This window comes from Diachasmimorpha longicaudata, chromosome 11 (genome assembly GCF_034640455.1).
Source record: "Diachasmimorpha longicaudata isolate KC_UGA_2023 chromosome 11, iyDiaLong2, whole genome shotgun sequence".
Lineage (NCBI taxonomy): Eukaryota > Metazoa > Arthropoda > Insecta > Hymenoptera > Braconidae > Diachasmimorpha > Diachasmimorpha longicaudata.
In genome coordinates, this window is record NC_087235.1 from 1,521,419 (window position 1) to 1,540,098 (window position 18,680).

General features: G+C 42.1%; 1 protein-coding gene across 2 annotated transcripts; it reads right to left on the minus strand.

Moving 5' to 3' along the window:
- Nucleotides 1–1,939: 1,939 nt before the first annotated feature.
- LOC135167114 (esterase OVCA2) lies at nt 1,940–16,020 on the minus strand. Of its 2 annotated transcripts, XM_064129962.1 has the most exons (6): nt 15,842–16,020; nt 15,623–15,782; nt 13,537–13,731; nt 6,353–6,493; nt 2,325–2,383; nt 1,940–2,140 (listed from the first exon to the last, which is right to left on the minus strand). In XM_064129962.1, the coding sequence occupies exons 1-5, from the start codon at nt 15,866–15,868 to the stop codon at nt 2,373–2,375; spliced, it is 534 nt and encodes a 177-aa protein (XP_063986032.1). In that variant the 5' UTR covers nt 15,869–16,020; the 3' UTR covers nt 1,940–2,140; nt 2,325–2,372. The 2 variants fall into 2 exon arrangements, with proteins under 2 accessions (XP_063986032.1, XP_063986031.1); XM_064129961.1 differs by lacking the exon at nt 2,325–2,383 and having other exon boundaries at nt 15,842–16,017.
- Nucleotides 16,021–18,680: the final 2,660 nt, after the last annotated feature.

The following is an 18,680-nucleotide window of genomic DNA, read 5'->3' on the forward strand; positions in this document are numbered from 1 at the left end:
ATGCGGACGATGTGGCACTGCTGGTAACTAACAGGGACGCGAGCATGCTACATAGCAAGATGCAGAAAGCGCTGAACTATGTTCAGCAGTGGTGCACATCGAAGGGTCTGAGGGTAAACCCAGGCAAGACGGAGATGGTGCAGTTTACAAGCAAAAGGAGGGGTGTCATCTAACCCGCCTCCATCTACAATACAGACCTCAACTTCTCTGGAGAGGTCAAATACCTAGGTATCTGGCTCACTCGTGTTCTCACATGAGGATGTGAGGATGAATAAACACCACAGCCAAATTGATAGTATGAATGTGGAAAAACTTAAAACAGCAAAAAGAGCAAGTCGATGAATGAGACAAAACAAATGCTGGTATGCAATTGCGAGGTATAGCATAGTCGAAAGCTTCATCTAGTGATGCTTAGGAGGCAACTCTCTTTTTTTTTTAGGTATCTGGCTCGACAAGAAGCTCAGCTGGAAAAAGCATATCGCCATGCAGACTATTAAGGTCACTTTGACATACTGGGCCTGCAGGCGAATGTTCGGAAGCACATGGGGTCTAAGGCCGAGGATGGTCAAGTGGATCTACACGGCCATTATGACCCCACAGCTAACATACGCAGCCGCAGTGTGGTGGACAGCCTTGAACAAGGCCTGCCACAGGAAAGCGGCGGACAGAGTAGGCAGGCTTGCGATGCTGGGCATAACTGGGGCCCTTCGAACGGCCCCGAGTTCAGCACTGGAGGCCCTGCTCTTCATGCAACCGCCTCACCTAATCATAAGGGACGAGGCGACAAAATCGGCTGCGAGATTGCGGCTACAGGGAACGTGGAAGGGAGCTAGGACTGGGCATACTAGTGCCATCAGCGAAGACAGAGAGCTGGAAGGGCTACTATCGCGAGGTGTTGACGCCTGCAGGCCCAGATGGCACTTTCACAGGAACTTCTCCGTCAACCTTAGATGGGGGGGAAACCCTATCAGAAAAGGACGCGGATTGGGCGCCGCCCCAGGGGCTAGTCTGGTATACAGATGGATCTGGGGTGAGCGGACGAGCAGGAGCGGGGGTATGGTCTGAGGGGCCTGCAATAGCGAAGGCCATCGGGCTGGACTCGCACGCAACCGTACTCCAGACAGAGCTGGCTGCCCTAAGGACCTGCGTCAGGATGATCCTGGAGAGAGGGGACAAGGGCAAAAAGATCTTTATCTACTGAGACAGCAGATGCGCGCTGAGCGCAATACTCAAATACGAGTGTTGCTCAAAATTGTTGGGTGAATGCATAGGGCTGATGGAGGAAATCGCCGCACACAATCGGCTAGAGGTGGCTTGGATTCCGGGCCACGCTGGCATCAAAGGCAATGAGAAAGCCGATGAGCTAGCTAAGAACGGGTGCAGGAGGGCCTCTCAGGGGGAAGTGGAGCACGTAGGCGTGCACACCGACTTTGTGAAGGACCTAGTCAAAGAACGTGGGGACAGGAGGATTGTGGTTAGGTGGGGCTCGGAAATGGGCGCCAGACACGCAAAATCGTTTTTGGAAAGACCCACTAGGAAGATTGCAGAAGCTCTGTGGGGCCTAAATAGGGCTAAGCTCCGAGCTATAGTGGGGCTTATCACTGGACACTGGTCCTTGTACCTATCGAGGATAGGCAAGTGGACTGACCCCCTGTGCAAAAGATGCGGGCTGACGGAGGAGGATCCTCTTCACCTATGCACAAGATGCAGCGGGCTTAATGAAGTCAGATGGGACGTTTTTAGGTCTGCATGCACAGATATACATGTCGACAGGGACGGTATCAAGGGGCTCTACGAGTTAGCGCGTAGGGCACAGATCCTCGACACCAGCGACTAGACGGCTGCCTAAAGGCAGGGTGTAAAATGGCCCGGAAGGCTGATTACATCTCTAGACTTATGACGACCGTCTAACGGCAATAAAAGTCAATAAAAGTCAAAGTATGGGAAACATATTTAATATCAACCTGAGTTTTGACTTTTACGTTCATAAACTATTTATACATATACGTTCATAAATTATTTATATTCATTTCATTGAAGAAATCCTGGTATATCGATTTTTTACTTGGGACATAGTGGCCACCCTCATGAATTATAATTTTCCTATTGATAAACAGGTCACTGAGCTCTTTCGACGTTTCTGAAAACAGAAAATTATTTTACTCACTTATCCATAACAACAAATTTTAAATACATGAAATTTTTGCTATTTATGAATCAATATAAGATAAAAAATTCTTCAAAAAATGGTTTACATATTTTGTGACAAGTGGTTAAAAAAACATCAATTCCCAACACTTTTTGGTCTTATGACGTCAACTCACCGGAATCATATTTCCCCTTGCCACCACTCACAGCACTATTACGTTACTCTAATCTTCCCCTATGCGGAACGTTCAAAAAAAATATATCAGAGTGATTACATAAACAATAATTAGTCAAAGGGGATAAAAAGATATATTAGTGGGACGAAACGGAGTTTCTGCTAGAAGGTGGTTTCCAATAGGCAGTTTCCCGTCCTTCACCAAAGGTATATATTTAATTGCGGGAGGGCTGCGTTTATGCCAAAGATGATAGCCTAAAGTAGCGCTTCAGATTCGGGGAGCCAGGTGGCCTCACGCCAACGGTAGTAATAACTTCAGCGGTGGGACGCACCACTGTCGATTCAGGGGGCTAGCCGAGAATTCGGCTATTCATTAAAAAATTGGCCGTCTGTTCCTAATGAATATTAAGAAATCAAACGAATGCTGTCCCAAGAAGAATGACATTCTCCTTGATCAAACCAAGTTTCATCCCTCAATTTCAAAAAAGAGACATTAAAATCCGCGAGGCAAGTTGAAGCGAGGTCACGATTCCTCGAATTGAATTGACTATTGGCACGAGGACGCCCGAAAATTCCCAGCTAATTAAAAAATCATATCTTCTTTCCTGATAAATACTAAGGATATTACGTTCCACGTTTTGCCTCCCTTCCTACACTGTATAAGTTTCCGGTTTCACATATGTTACATTTTTTTGAACAAAAAAATTTACTGAACAAAAAATATACATACATGTTGCATTTGAAACAATCCACCTAAAGATCTCGTGAGGGGGTCAGCTGACCGTAAATCTTTAGAGATATTTGACACATGTTTTTTTTTCAGTTTTCAAGGTCATGCTTGCAAGCTGCCAGCGCAGACTTTTTTTAAATGACAATCACATTTGCTATGAACTATTCTCATCATTCATGTCAATTCCTGGGTTTTTACTCGGTAAATGCGACGAAAATGAGTTGTATCAAACTGAATGCACCCCCTGTAGGTAAAGTCTGCTCGTATCCCTTGCGCTAAAAAAAGGATAAAAAATAGCGCAAACATGTGGAGGTTCATTCGCTTATCGCAAGTCAATGGTAGCAACATGGGACAACTCATGAACACATAAGGGCATGAACATTCAATTTTCCAACGTCCCCGTTCGTAGTTCTTTTTAATTCGTATTGCTTTACATGTCCAAAGCGAGAAATCGTCTAAAAACATCAAAATATAGCCGTTTTCAGGAAAATTGACTAGTACAGCAAGGAAATATATTGAATAATAATCTATAAAAAATTTTCGATCTCATAATGTTACGATTGGGGAAAAATGGTAAAATTATAAAAACATATGTTTGCGCTATTATGTCTCCTGATTTTTAGCGCAAGGGATGCGAGCAGATTTGATATCCATTCGCTGGGTGACACAATCTCAAAACGCGAACTGATGGAAGGGCGAATAATTCTAGAATCAATGGCACACAACTCACTTATTCACTGAATTTTTTACTTTTTATTTTATGCAAAGATTTTCACTACATTGATTTGATATATATAAAAAAAAGAACTCAAGATTTGGACACGAACCCACGGAGAATATTATATTCGACCTGTTCTCGATGAACTTGGGTATGAAACTAAAACTACTTTGAAAATTGGAAAATGGTTCGGCAGATTCAAGAAAAAGGGAGGCAGGTTTGAGGATTAAATTGTACGTAGTTTATGACGGCCGATGGAAACTATTTCCGGGGAACACATTCGGAGGAAGGGGGGCAAGGAATTTTATGAGAGGGACGGAAATATATTTGGGTAGGATTTTTTATGATGGGGAAATCCCCAGATATATGTATATCCACGATTAACATTCCGCGACGGAACAATATCAGAACTCGTTTTCCTCGCATTGTCTGAGTGAAAGCGCAGAAATGAACATAATAAGTGACGAGGGAGAATCTGAAACACTCATCAAGGCGAAGCAGTTGGGGTCAAAAATGCGGATGTCATCTAAAAAAGCTCCCTATATTTGTAGCTTGCAAGCACGACTCTGCAAGCGGAAAAAACGCAGACATCACGCGTCCCTTTCGAAACCCTCCAATTAATGTCGCAAAACATTTCCTGTTACTGGCTACCCTCAGAAGATATTTAGATCTATTGCGTCAAATGGCGCACCCTGTATACAGGGTGTCCCAAAATTGAACGTCCAGACTTTAAACTTAAGTTGGGGGTGAAATTCTGGATCGAAAAGTCCTGAGCGACTTTTTGATCAGACGCACCCTCTTCAACTTATTGAGGATTGAAGTTGGACGAATGAGGGGCGTGGAATACCCGGTCGTACGACGGTGAGGAAAACGTTCGAGTGTGGTGGTGTCCCCACCATACGGTACTACTCCCCTGCGGCGGCAGAAAGAGATGACAGGCGGCGGTGGGTAAGAGGAAGGGGAGGGAAATGAAAAAAATGAACACCCAAAAAAAAAAAATCATCAGCGATTGATCATATTTAGTCGTGGGAAGTATGAAAAGAACCCCCCTCTCCTCCCCCCCGTAATTGCCAACGCGGTGTCACAATACGCAATTTTTTATTGTGAGTACCACATAAGAAAAAAAATTTCATGGAGGTTTTGACTGTGGTATTTTGACACCATTGTCTCCCTTGTTGCACATTTTTAGACATTTTAAAATGACAAATAATTAACATAAATACTACAGAGCTTTGGTATCCAGCAGTTGCAACAAACCGGGTGATGGCGTTACTCGACAATGTTGGAGTTCGGTGAGTTGATGTCAAGAGCCATTTTAAGAGCGTTTAGAAGTTCAATTTTTAAAGACAAATCAAATATTACTCAACAATATTTTAGGTGCTGCTCGATTGGATGTGGGTTCTCGGGAGCAATATATTTATCGGACAAGAAATTAAAAAACTGCAAGTTGTCAATTCTCTTGTCATACATAAGAGGTGGAGGGAATTGACATAGTAATGTTGCAAGGGATGCATAGAGTCAACAGGAAGAACAAAGAAAATGGATTTGCTGGCGGAAAATGCTGAGAACAAAACAAAACAGAAAAAACACGCGGGGGGCATCTGGTGAGAACCAAAAGAACCACACAATAATGAAATAGAATGTCAAAGAAGCCGGCTTATTGTTACAGTGATGTCTTAAAATAGCTGGTTGGGCACAAGTTCGGACGCTCAGGTAGGAATCGCCAAGCTTCACGCCCGGGCCAACCGTGGGTTAGACCAAGCTTTGGTAATCCTAGACTCCACCAGGCTCGGTATCTTAGTCACACCAGATAAAGCCCAGGCTTGGATCCTTCCCGGATATCAAACCTGGGTACCAAGCTTGTGCCAAGCCTGGGAAAAGTCTGGTTCATTCAGCCTTGGTTCGTAGCGTCTCGACCAGTCCTAGGCCCAGACTGACGAACTGGCTGAATCTTATTTCTTTTTAACTAGGCGGCATGCTGATTGTACTTACACGTGAAACCAGAGGGTGGCAATGTCCTATGGTATTATGTCTAAATGTTAACCGCCTATTGTTACATAAGTGTAAAGTAAGGTTTCGAATGCCACCGGGTGTCTGGTCTATTTGTAATTTATCTGGATATGTTCAGTCCTATAAACTGTTTGAATAAACCGTAGGCATTTTTTAATATATGAGCCTGGAACGGCGTTGGTTGGAAGGCCTGGACCAGCCTTAATAAGTTAGCTTAGGCCAGGCCTGGCCCCACGTTACATTCCAATGCTCATCCACTATTGATCGAGGCTTGGATGCCAAGCCTGATCCAAGCTTATCTAGTCTTGGGAATTGCTTGGGTGAAGCCTGGGCCATTGGTGATTTCCTACCTGAGTGGTGATATGCTAATAGGACTGAAGGCAGAAACTACCGTGCAAGCGTTCTTATGCGCGTAATATAAATAGAAATGTAAACTGTAAGAAACATTAGCAAAGACTGAATGACGTAAATGAAGAAAGGAACTCATGATTAGTGTAGGTGAGAAACAAAAAATACGTTTATGACGTTCAGGGACAAATCGTAATTATTATGTAGCAAGATTCGGTTATACCTGTTGGGATAATCCTATCAGTTTCTCCATATACGTGAAGTGTTGGTAAGTCGATGGGTTCATCATAGAATTCTGCATGAAGAGCACACAGGGATTTGAATCCAGATATCAAGACAGCAAACTTGAAATTGATTGGTGATACTGAAATAAAGATGTGGACAATATTATTGATCCTTTTCTCAATTTTAACGTGTATTTGGCCTGAAAATTATATTCTTTTGTAGTAATATTGTAATTGCGTTCAATTATATAAAATTGTAGAATGGTCACCTGCGCAGCTGACGAAGGTGGTAAGCACGCGGGTGAGGACTTCTCATTGTACTTTCCCTACTGATAACTTAATTTTTCACCACGACGTGAGTACAAATGCCAATTTCTAGGAATTTGCAAAAAATAAAAATTGTTTTTTTTTTTTTTCAAATGAATTTCAGCGGCATAATTTCCGAAATAGAAAATGTTTCATTTGTCTAAAAGAAAATTTGTCATTTGGGAAAATCAAATATATACTTCCCCAGACCCATTATTTATACGACATGGGTTTTGGGATGTTTCGCAGACATTGAAATCTGCACCCTCAGGGCTATAACATCCGATGCCTATGGACACTTCTTATATGGCCTCTCTCACGATAGTAATGGTACAGGGGGAGAGGGAGTGAGACAATTGAAAAAACGGACGGACGGTTCTCCAAACAGGATTCGCATATCCTCTGTTCCTGTTAAAATTTTTCGAAATATCATTGAGATCTGGCACAGGTTTTAGTTTACTTATGTTGAATGTTACATTCAGTGTCCATCCAGAGTTCAGATAGGACAGACAGCTCTAATTGTAAGTGACGGTATTTGGCGCGTCGCTGATGTTCCCTGGACGGATTTTCCCTGCGGTTACCCCAATGTACAGTTTTTTTAAATTTCGATACCACTTAATCGTTGCGGTAACTTTCCAAACTAATGGCGGCTCAGCTCAACATGCAAGGATTTCTTAAGTTTGGTGAATAAATTCATCGACCCAAGAATAGAATGGAGGCGCTTTATCCCCCACGACCATCAAGTGGTACCAATATTACTCCGACCAGAGGAATCCTGTCCCTCCAAAGCACGCAAATTCCATCGTCCGCCAAGCTTCATTGAAACACGCCAAGAAGATAATACCAGCAGGTAAAGAACCCATCTCTCTCCAGGCAACTCAATTCATAATTATGAAAACCAATATTTCAGGTTGTCGTTATCGGAATTCACTGTCTGGGAACACTCCAAGGTCGACCTCCGGGACCTCCTCACAGCAGCGAATCTTTCGAAGCTAATTCTGTAGTGAAGTGGTAAACTAGGAAAAGTGCAGAAATCCGAATTTTTCGGGAGAGATTACAAACGATTTGCAGCATTATAAAGAGGATTTTCACGCATCCAATGATGAATACTCATTTATTGCTCCATTAGTTGTTAATAACAAGGGCACCAAGACTTTGTACTAGATTTGACGCTTAATTCACGCACTTATCCTCACTGTCATGATTGCCATCAAAAGTTAAGTCAACTTGTTTTCCTCAGCAATAAAAATCGAAAGAGATATATTGACTTATCCTCTAGTTGTTGTCAGGGCAATAACCAATTACTAAATTCCGTCGAATTGTGGACGAAAAATTTTATTTATTTATTTATTACACTGCAATTTCAATTGTATTACACTGATCATATCTACCCCTTTTTAATCATTGTCTTCACTTGATGAGATAATGTCTGGATCCGTTAGGGGGTTATCGTCAGTATCAACAATAAGATTCCTGTAAAAACACTGCTCCAGGTCAAACGTCGTGACAATTATTCTACCGTCACTGCTTTTGGCGATTTGCTTGTCAGTGGCTTTCATGTTGTATGGTGCATTGGCCATATTTGAATGAGATTCCAGTTGTTCCTTGGCATAGGTCTTTTCTAACTCGGTAGTAGCTGATTTCAGTTGAATCTGCAATTGATCGCAGGTTCTGCACGTGTCAGTTTCCGGTTCCTTGAATGATAAGCCCAACGCCTTGATCTCTTGTTCATATGACCATCTCAAAACGGCTTCATCAGGATATGCTTCCTCATACAGTTTAAACATCTGAGTCCGGGTCAAGTGAGAAGGTAGAAATTTCTTGGAGGTTCTGCTGCGAGAATAGTGCGACTCATAAGCCGGAAAACTCAGTATGTGATTTCTAACTACTGTCCCGGAATCCCCAACGAATTATTGTTGATTTGTTTAAATAAATTGTCAAGTGCTGGATTTGAACCAGATCTGTTTCGAGCGGCTTGTTTTCAGAGGCAAGCACGCAACGAACTACGCCAAGGATCGCTTCAAGTTGATTTCAAACAATGAAACAAGTCGTGTAAAAATCCTAAGATAAGTCAACTTATCCTTTCCCAGCAACTCAACCTCCCAGGATATGTCAACTTATCTTCATTTGCGCTGTCATAATTTAATTTATCCTCCTCATTATTGTTCGATACTGGCACCAAAAATTAATTTTCAGCTAAATCATTTTGTGAGGACCTCCGGAACAATGTTATGCTTCAATTTAAACAAAAAACCCATTTTCAAAAAAAATGCACTTATCCTAGTTTACCACTTCGCTACAGAATTCTCATTCGTACCACCAACCAGAACGGGTTTACCTGGAGAAGAAAGCCAGGTGCCTGACCCAAGACCCGTGTTTTCGACAAATGGAGTAGTCATACTCTTATTCTTCGTAGACGTCACCATTCCCGATAGACGCGTAGACAGGTACACCATTCAGTCACGTGCCCTCTCTACAAAATCCTGCGAACGCGAAAAAGAACTCCAATTATTTCTGCAATGCATTCCCGTTCTGGTACATATATCGGACACTCCATTATGAGGTGTTAGACTGTGTCTTCGGCTTGTTGGCACTTGTAGGTTATTGAGTCAGCAAAACACTAGTCCTGAAGATAGTACCGGAACTGCCTACGGCTCGTCAGGACCTGCGAGATCCTTTGGTTGCAGACGATCCGCTCTGCGTCCAGCCACGCGGCGGTATCAGGGAAAAATGAGAGGACATTTCTACGGGATGGAGATGTCTCAAACTATCGTTTCCAAAGATTTTGGATCTCTGTCTTTATGTCTTCGACGAGGGGGGGGGGCCCTGGCGGACATAAAAACATATTTCATTCTATTCTGTAATAGAGGTGTAGGTATCAAAGAGCAAGAAAACGATGCAAACTTTAAATTTTCCTTTCGGGGACCTCCTGGCACGCACGAACGCATTTGAAATATGATTGTACTTCGTGTATTTCTCAATGTGTTTGAAACCTCATGATGGTTCAACCACTACTAGCTGGACACCTTCTGGGGTTATGTAGTAGTACTTGAAATATGATTATGCCTAGTGAACCGTTAATGTTCCTGGTACCTCATGGCGCCAAACCATTCAATATGACAATTTAACCAAGAGCCTCAAACTCCATAATGATTTTGAAAGGATTTTGTGTATGTTTCATTACAGACCATTGTGAATTCAATATTTCACTCGAATGTAAGTATGGAAACCAAACCATCAAAAATGGTACCTCGCTGAGTCCTAAATTCTATCAGATATTCTTTTGGTAGTAACAACATCTTTTGTGGAATTGGGCGATGGACCATTGAGGGCCAGTCTTCCTGCGTGAGGTCCTACATATCTGGGCATATGCCATGGACCATCTCCAGGAGGTTTCCTGTGGGTACAATATCGGCACTTGGAACAAAGTGGTGGCATCGTAGTGAAAGTCCTCCAGTTTGCTGGCAGATCTGGATTTTTCCAAGACCGAGGAGACCCTCCAACGGTTTTGCAAACTTTCCGAAAGCCATAAACCTAGAGGTTGTTTTTAGGCAATCAATGTCGTCGACGGTCTAGATCGAGTTTCTGTTGTTATCTGTGCTAGGGTTCACTGGATCGATATCTACTACGCCTATTCCAGCCGAAATACTTTCCCTGGCTTTGTAGTGTGCTACTCTTTACTGGTGTCGAGGCGATGCCCCTTCACTCGAACGGCTATGACAACCCTAACTTCAAGTAAATCCCAACCTGGGGCTTTGTCGTTCTTAAGGGTCTTGACGAGCGTCCTAAGTTATTCGTACTCTGGCCAACCCTTAGATTCTTCATCCGTTCGCAGAAATGCATTTGTTCGCGCGTATTTTTAGCAGGGCCAGTGTCCGGTACGTAAGTACCTAGAAGTAACTGATCAGTCTTGCGTGTAGAACGACCTTCAGGTCATAAAATTTGCGGTTCTAAGTGTGCTGAGTGCCATGTCTATTCTCAGTTTGCTCGCGCCAAGTTTGTAACTAAAAGCCCAGGACGTCATGTCGCTTTCGGCGGTGAGGGAATCTCTCACGTCTTTGATCTTAGATTTCCTAGTTAGCCTAGTGTAGAGCCGCAGAAGTGCATAATACCTATCTTACTTAATCTTATGCTTAAACTTCAGGATCAGTATCCCTGCGGGAGCCGTTCCAGAGACGACAGACCGACTTGCGTTGTTGGTCAGCTTCGCGGTGCATCGCGGATTCGCACAACGGTAATGTTTCTTTCGCGGCATCGAATGTTGGCCGGCCTTGGTGAGGACATCATCAAGGCCTTCTGTTATTCTCACAACATTCGCTGGGAAATCAGCGGATGCTCCGCGAGTCACTCACGGACTTCGTCCTCGAGGATCACCCCAAACTTTTCTCAGCCGGCCCGGGGAACATTGAACCGCATGGTTGAGCCCTCTACGACCCCCGAGGTAGTGGTGCACAGTGGGGTATCCTCGATCGCTATTCCAAAACTAATAAACTTGTGGAGCCTGGTTGTCGACTCGTCCTGGAGCCTCTATGCACGTATATATATTTTGTAACGTGTTATTTTGGTTCGACCGTTCGACGGTGAAATTATGTCGTCCAGGCGGGAAGTCACCAGGGCGAAGCGAGAGTTATCCGTTTATGAAATTTGTTATTATTTTGGACTGTTTGTTTCTTTCATTATTTTTCGAGTCATTCCGTCTTCGTGCACCGTTCGAGAGGAGTTGGTGGCTATGGAGACCTGTTGGAGGATGTAGACCGGGCTGAAGGCGCGAGCAGTTGGAAACGTAGTTTTGAATTATTGCGAAGTTGCCGCGCTCCTGTCCTGGGATAGCCGTTGGGAGGATGTGACCAGCTGACGGGTGGAAAGTTCTGGACTCTACCGTGGTAGTGGGGGGGGTCTCAGAGCGGAAGATGAGTCAAGTGACCATCTGTGGAAATCCTGGACTTGAGCTAGAGGTCCAGTAATTATGGGGAAGTCCTCGAAAAATTACTCAGGATGTTTGGGATTCGACGGCTGGCTGGAGCAATGAGATTTGCATGTCCCTTGCGTTTTATTGGGAACGAGTTTGGATTCTCAGTCGGTCAAGGTTCAGAGGTCCGAGTTGAGTGACCCAATTAGAGTGTCGGGTGCTTACCGATGCAAAGACCGACCAATGGGGAGCCAGCTAGTATCGATAAGGAATTGTCACCTGCGGGAAAGCGCGGTGACGGGTCACTTCCAGTTTGGACGACATCGAGTGTGGCAGGGAAATTGTTGTGTCTCTTGCACCGCGTGATAATTTTGGAAGCTGAGAGGCAAAGCGGAGAGTTGGACAGCTAATCCTCCCCTGGTCATCCTGGAGCTTTGGGTTTGAAGTGGAGGAGACGGTGAGCGGGGAAACTTACTCATGTCGATTGTGATTTTTTTTGTTTTTCTACAATTTTGGATTTTTGTTTTTTAAATTTTAGACGCTTTGCGTCAGGCGTTGTAAGGCCATTAGTGAGTGAGTTCAATTTGCTGTCGGGCTTCTCCCTGGCTCGGTGGAGAGTTTAAAATTTAGTCCCAATTCTGTAGTGAAGTGGTAAACTAGGATAAGTGCAGAAATCCGAATTTTTCGGGAGAGATTAAAAACGATTTGCAGCATTATAAGGAGCCATTGCTGGCATGTATAGCAATTGCTGGCTATACATGCCAGCAATGGCCAGTGTGACATCGAAGTACGACGTATCTGGAGGACCGCTGAAGGTTGGACTCTGACTTTAATCATTTGCGCTCAGGAAACCGAAGGACGTGATGAGGTCCCCATGAAGACCGTCACGCTCGTTGATATTGAGGTCAGGATATTTTGGGCTCTGGCGTTACCCGCCACTAAAACACGGCGACCGCCAAAGTCGCTCAAGACGACAAAGAACGATTCCTTCTCGACACGAATTTCACCACATACGCAGTTGGTGATACTGAGTTGGGAGGTGTAAGCAGTCTCGACAATGGGGTTGACAACTACGGCCACATAACGTTGCTCCGTGAAACATCTAACAATACTTGTTCCGAGATCCAGGCCCTTGATGGCCCGAGTGTTAGCCTCGCGATGCACAGAAGGCTCCTGGATCAGCAATATGTCAAAACCGGAGAGGAGACCTTCTGGACAGAGGACCAGTGAGTCTAGTCAAGCTTACGTGGCGGATCCTAACGCATCTCGTAGAACCCGGCTTTGACTAGTTCTACTGGTTCGTCGTTGACTTCCGCGATGTGGAAGTGGACAGTATAATGGCTGAGATTTCTCGCTCGTTGGGAGAGCGGCGAAATCCCAAGGACACCACCCTCCGTGGGTCCCTCGCTACAATCACGATTGATCATTGCGCACATTGTGAAGGGATGTGTGATGCAGACTTCGCCGCACTTTGGATGCACAATTATTACCCTCCCCCCCCTCCCCGGCAAATACCATTAGAGGCACCTCAGCTTTCGAAATTAAATTTAAATTGCCATAGTAGCTGTCGTCACGCTGAAAACCAAACTCCTCCCCCCCCCCCGCCCCCGGTGCCAATGCCTGGCGCCGGAGAGGGCATATAAAAACTATCCGCAAACATCGGAGCTCATAGCTGCAATATTAGCGAAATGTTGGCAAAAGCCTGACATAAAACTCGGCCAAATAGCTGAATGCCCCATTATCAAACTGAAAATTGTATCACATCATTGATATCTAATTTTACCCCTTGAAGAATACTTCTATTTGTTCATCTTTTATAGTCAATATTGTGGCCTAATTGAATGATAGACCGAAATACAAGATGCATAACAATTCCTCACGTTAAACTTGGTGAGGTACACTAAGTTTTGTAAATCAGCCTATTCTAGCTGTCCCATACTGCAACACTGAAACTCACTATTCACTTACATTTTTTCTGCTGCAAAGCGCAAAGAATCGAGACAAAAGATGCGCCTTGAGAAAATCCAAGAATTCCATCGAAGGGTCCCTTTTCGTGGATTAATTTTTCAATGTATGCCAAACTTTCCTCATAGCCTACTGACAAGTTACTTGGCTCTGTTGCTTTGAAGTAATACTTTTCCGTGTTGAACCACCAGCCTTTCCCTTGAGAAAAAAAGAACAATTTAATATAATCAATAAAAGACCTTTGATGGAGATTGAAACGGTTGGGGTGGGGCGTCTTTTTGAATGATTTGGCCTCCATGAGGTTCCGAGCACACTGACGGATTGCAAGAAGTACAATCATATTATGAAATTCATTTGCGAATTAAAGAACAGAATGAAAGATATTAATTAAATTAAAAGAATAAAAATAAAGCGACTGTGTCCGCTAGACACAATTTCCCCCAGACAATGACCGACTGGTCATCATATGGGTAAATGCTTTCATATTTACGCTAAGCATCTCAAGCAAACCCAGGTGTCAACTGGTACTTCTTTTAACCCTCTCTACACCAAATAAATCGCATTTTATGTCTATTTCGACGTTAAAAAAATAGGCAAAATGCGTCGCCCCATAGGTATGCCAGAAATGATCTTCAATCCACGTTAAAATTTACCATGCGTCCACGGGAGAAATAACCGTAAATTCATTTTGGTGCGAATAGATACAGCTTCCAAGTTTCGAACCTGAGTAAAAAGTTAGTGACAGAAAAAAGATACATTGATTTTAAACCCACTTGTCGAATCGAACTACCTTTTGTTATTCTAACCTTTTTCAAAGTCAGAGTCAATAAAAATATATTTTAAGGACAACAGATGAACATTGTGCAGGACAATGGTTTTCAAAAGTCGTAGCATGGCATCACAAGGGGTGATTTCTTCTGAGCGAGAGCACATATTTGCATCATTGCTGCTATGTTCAGCTCGTGCCTAAAATAAATTTTTAGCACACTTTACTACTCGCTGAAGTAGTACTTTGTTGGATATTTAACAAGATACATTGATTATTTTGTTTTGTATTTTTTCTTCGGTTCCGCCTAGCGACCCTCATTTTTCTTGGTTGGAATTATTCCCCATTTCCCTGTTCCTTAACCTAACCTTCAATCTATCTTACCGTCAACTGCATGCCTCATGGGATGGCTACCGACCAATTATGTAACTGACTACTTGTTACAATAACCCAGTACTCGACGCTATAATTCAAGGGATCGTCTTCCCATTTCGCAACCGCATAAAAATCAACATAGTTGAACAAAAATTATTGCCCCAAATCGCAGGTGTTTCTCTACCTAATATGGATTCTGGGGAGAATATATATGAGGAACAAATTAATAGCATACAAGTTCCCTATTGATTGAATATGCAATTTCCGAAAAACAAATACTGTCAATTGAAACAGAAAATTTTATACAAAGCGATGGTGGATTCCCGAATAATGAATTTAGACACACAGTTTTATATTGGAATAAACTGACATTTATTATAGAAATCGTGGTGAAACTTATAGGTAGCGTGACACTTAGAGATTTTCTTAAGTAGATGTTCTGCTGACTACTGTGTATTTTTTAACTAACTAATTTTTGCATGTCCTCAGTTTTATGTACATACCATAGGGTGCAAGATAAAGTGGAGAGGCTGAAGGAATCATGAAGGTTGTGTTGTGATATCATGAGGAAATTTCTGGGGATTTCCCGAGGGTTTATTACGGTTTTGGCAGACCGAGAAATTTCTGTGAGTGGCGAGAATTAGACCTAAAGAGAAAATTTGAAGGAAGTGATGGGAGAGAAAGAAAGGATCCGATTTTGGATATTTTGAAGTACTGAAAGACCCAAAAGTTCATTTATGATCGTGTAGATTGTCCCACGTGTCGAACAAATGTCGGAAATAACAATTAAATGGTTTGGTTGAAGCCCATGGGATTACTTGGGAAAAACCCTAGTGGATGAGATGGGAAAAGAATAATTAAATATAATTGAAATAATGGGGTTACAATAGCGGTTTTAACATGTTAACCTAAAGGAAATCATACATTTAACTAAAAATAATGATTTACCTGCAACAGTATCTTCTCCATCTTTGGCAAATTGCTCTGGAGGAACTTCGTGAGGAGCTTCAGCAAATATAAACTCAATATTTTTGAATCCTTTCCTCAATGATCCCAGCTTAGAACGGAAAATAGGACCAGATTGATAATACCCATGAATTGCCAGGATCTGTAAGAGAAATTAGCTCGGTAGTAAATAAAAGGCGTTCAATACCGGACAAAACTGACCTTCATTTTCCTTTTCTCGGCATTCATTTTCAATTCGCCTAATAGGGGCTGCTAATATTTACAAACTCAAGGTACTCGTGAGGAGCTAAGAACCCATAATAGTAGTTGATTATACTGGTGACACTGGCCGCCTCTTTGCTACCGCTGTTATTGTCCCGTAAACCGCGTGTAATTATATAGGGTCCCTATGACTATGACATTTGTCACTAGATCATACTATCTAGATTTAATGATTTCATCTTTCATTTTTTTTAATGAATTTAAATATTAGCTTCGTTGATGCAGTAGAAATAAAGGGTGTCTCAGAATGATTTTCGTTGTTGAATTTGGTTTAACATCTAAAAATGAAAAACATTCTGAGACACCCTTTATTGCCACAGTTTAAAGATAATAAAATGTGGAATTTCAGAAGGTTAATTGAAACTTGGAAATGGAAAACGATCCATAAATCTTAAAGTCGTTCAATGTAGTTGTGGCCATCCAATACAAAAGGCCTTTGTAAATTTTTTTCTTATTGAGTTTCAAGTGGGATTTGATTTTTGCATTAAACCGTTTGTGTCATGAACGTTTTCCAAAGACAGTTTACTTTTCTCCGAGAGAAACTCAAGTATTTTCTCTGTCTCTTTAAAAGCCACATGTGAGGCCCTTTTGTTAAAATCATGTAGCCCCGGAGTTAAAGCTGAGTAAGCCCAGAGGATCATGAGGGTGTAAAGCCAACCCCCTAGTTGACTTCCAGGCCACGATTGGTGCCCTACTCCTATTTGTGAAAGAGGCCCTTCGTCCTGACTTTTAAGCTAAAATTGAAGAATAATTGTAAGGCAGTTCGACTTCAGACGCCAAAAAGTTAAGTTAAGCCTACAACTTACGAATAAAATTTTCAATAATATAATCTCGCTAAATTGGTGTCTGTGTTAAATTATTCACATATAATACCACAAGTGGTTCAAAATTATCGAATATTTCCCGATAGATTCGTTGCAAACAAATGAAGGAGTCAAGTTTTTCAGGCTAAAAAATCACGAGTGCGAAGCACGAGTGATTTTTCCTGAAAAACTTGACGACTTCAGTTGTATGCAGGGAACCTAGAGGGAAATATTCTATAATTTTGAAGCTCGAGTGGTATTCAGGGGATTATTTTTCCTATCCCAATTTCGGCCAAGAGAATTGTGCCATGACATGAAAAGAGGTTTATTTGGTTAAGTTGTCGTTTGTTTATCAAAATTATCAAAAAATTATCGCATATAATACCACAAGAGCTCCGAAATTATCGGATATTTCCCGATAGGTTCGTTGCAAACAAATGAACGTGTCAAGTTTTCCAGTTTAAAAATCACGAGCGCGAAGCGCGAGTGATTTTTCTGGAAAACTTGACGAGCTTATTTGTTTGCAGGGAACCTTGAGGGAAATATCAGATAATTTCGAAGTTCGAGTGGTATTCGGGGGATTATTTTTTGCATCCAAATCTTGGCCGATAGAATTGCACCATGAGACATAATTTTCAACGAATTGCCATTTAATCTGTCAGATACAATTGAGGGTTACTTCAACATTTGTTTTTTTTTATATATATCAACATGCAAAATTTCCAGTGAAATTTCCAAGAATATCCGCTGAAATACCGTGTTGGCTATACAAAATAACGTCGAATGGTGCAATCCTATTGGCCAAGATTTGGATGGGAAAAATAATCGCTGATATTCGAGGTAGGCTATACAAAATATCAACAAATGGTGCAATTCTATTGGCTGAAATTTGGGTGGGAAAAATAATCAATTAAAAATTCCCGCACTTGTGAAGCAGAGTGGTTTTGCACTCCACGGTATCGCAGAATCAGCCAGTTGCGACTAGAATTCCCCCGATTCCTCCATTCTTTTTCTAGATTTGGACACGTAAGGTTCAATTTAAATGTTATTCGAATAATGGACAATTAAATGACAATAGTTGGGACAAATACTCAAATAGAATGAAAGTACATGGAATGCTGGACATGTGTGAGAGGAGAGCAAAATAGAAAGAGTAAATTCCTGCAAAACGGGGAAAAAGCAATAATTTAAGAGAAATTTCAGAATAGCATGACTAATGGTAACCCTACACTGTAAAATCTTTGGGGAACAACTTTCCCATTTTTTCATACATTCGTGAAACTTAATGGTCAATGAAAACCCTTCAAACTCGACAAATCGTAAAAGGCCGTCCGGGAAAAGGCCCTCGGTAGAATCATAAAAGCTGGTCTCTCTCTTTCTCTCTCAGTTTTGCACACATGTGCTACTCTTTGTTCCTGGCCCAAAGACAGGGGTTGTATTGAAAATTTCTAAGTGGGGATGAAAAGTCCAACCCCCTAACTAAAACGCTGTAGCTGATTGGCCCCCAGTTTTTCTCTCTATGATATGTAGAATAAGCTAGGCTAAGATTGTTCTAAGACTTGTAAGAAAAGCAGTAGAGTCAATGTTGTACTGGAATAAACACCAACTAAAGATTTTCTTGGAGAACCTTCCCAAGTCCAAAGTTCAATAAATTCAACTATGTAAAACATGATCAGTAATTCAATTCAAACCTTCCCGCACTTGTACAGCAGAGTGGTTCAGCACCCCACGGACGACTTACCTGCCGCTTATTTTTCCCCAGATCAATCCGTGTGATGTCCTGGGGTTGAATATTGTAGATGGCACTATTTATCAGCCATTTTGATCCGCGAATTTTGAAAATATTATAAAGAGCAAAATGATAAATCAACGCCATATGGAATTTTAGAAAGTCAGAAGGAATGCCAAAAAATAAACAGCGGGACAATGAACAAAGGAGAAATAAATTTACGGGCGTGAGAAAACCATTCCACAAA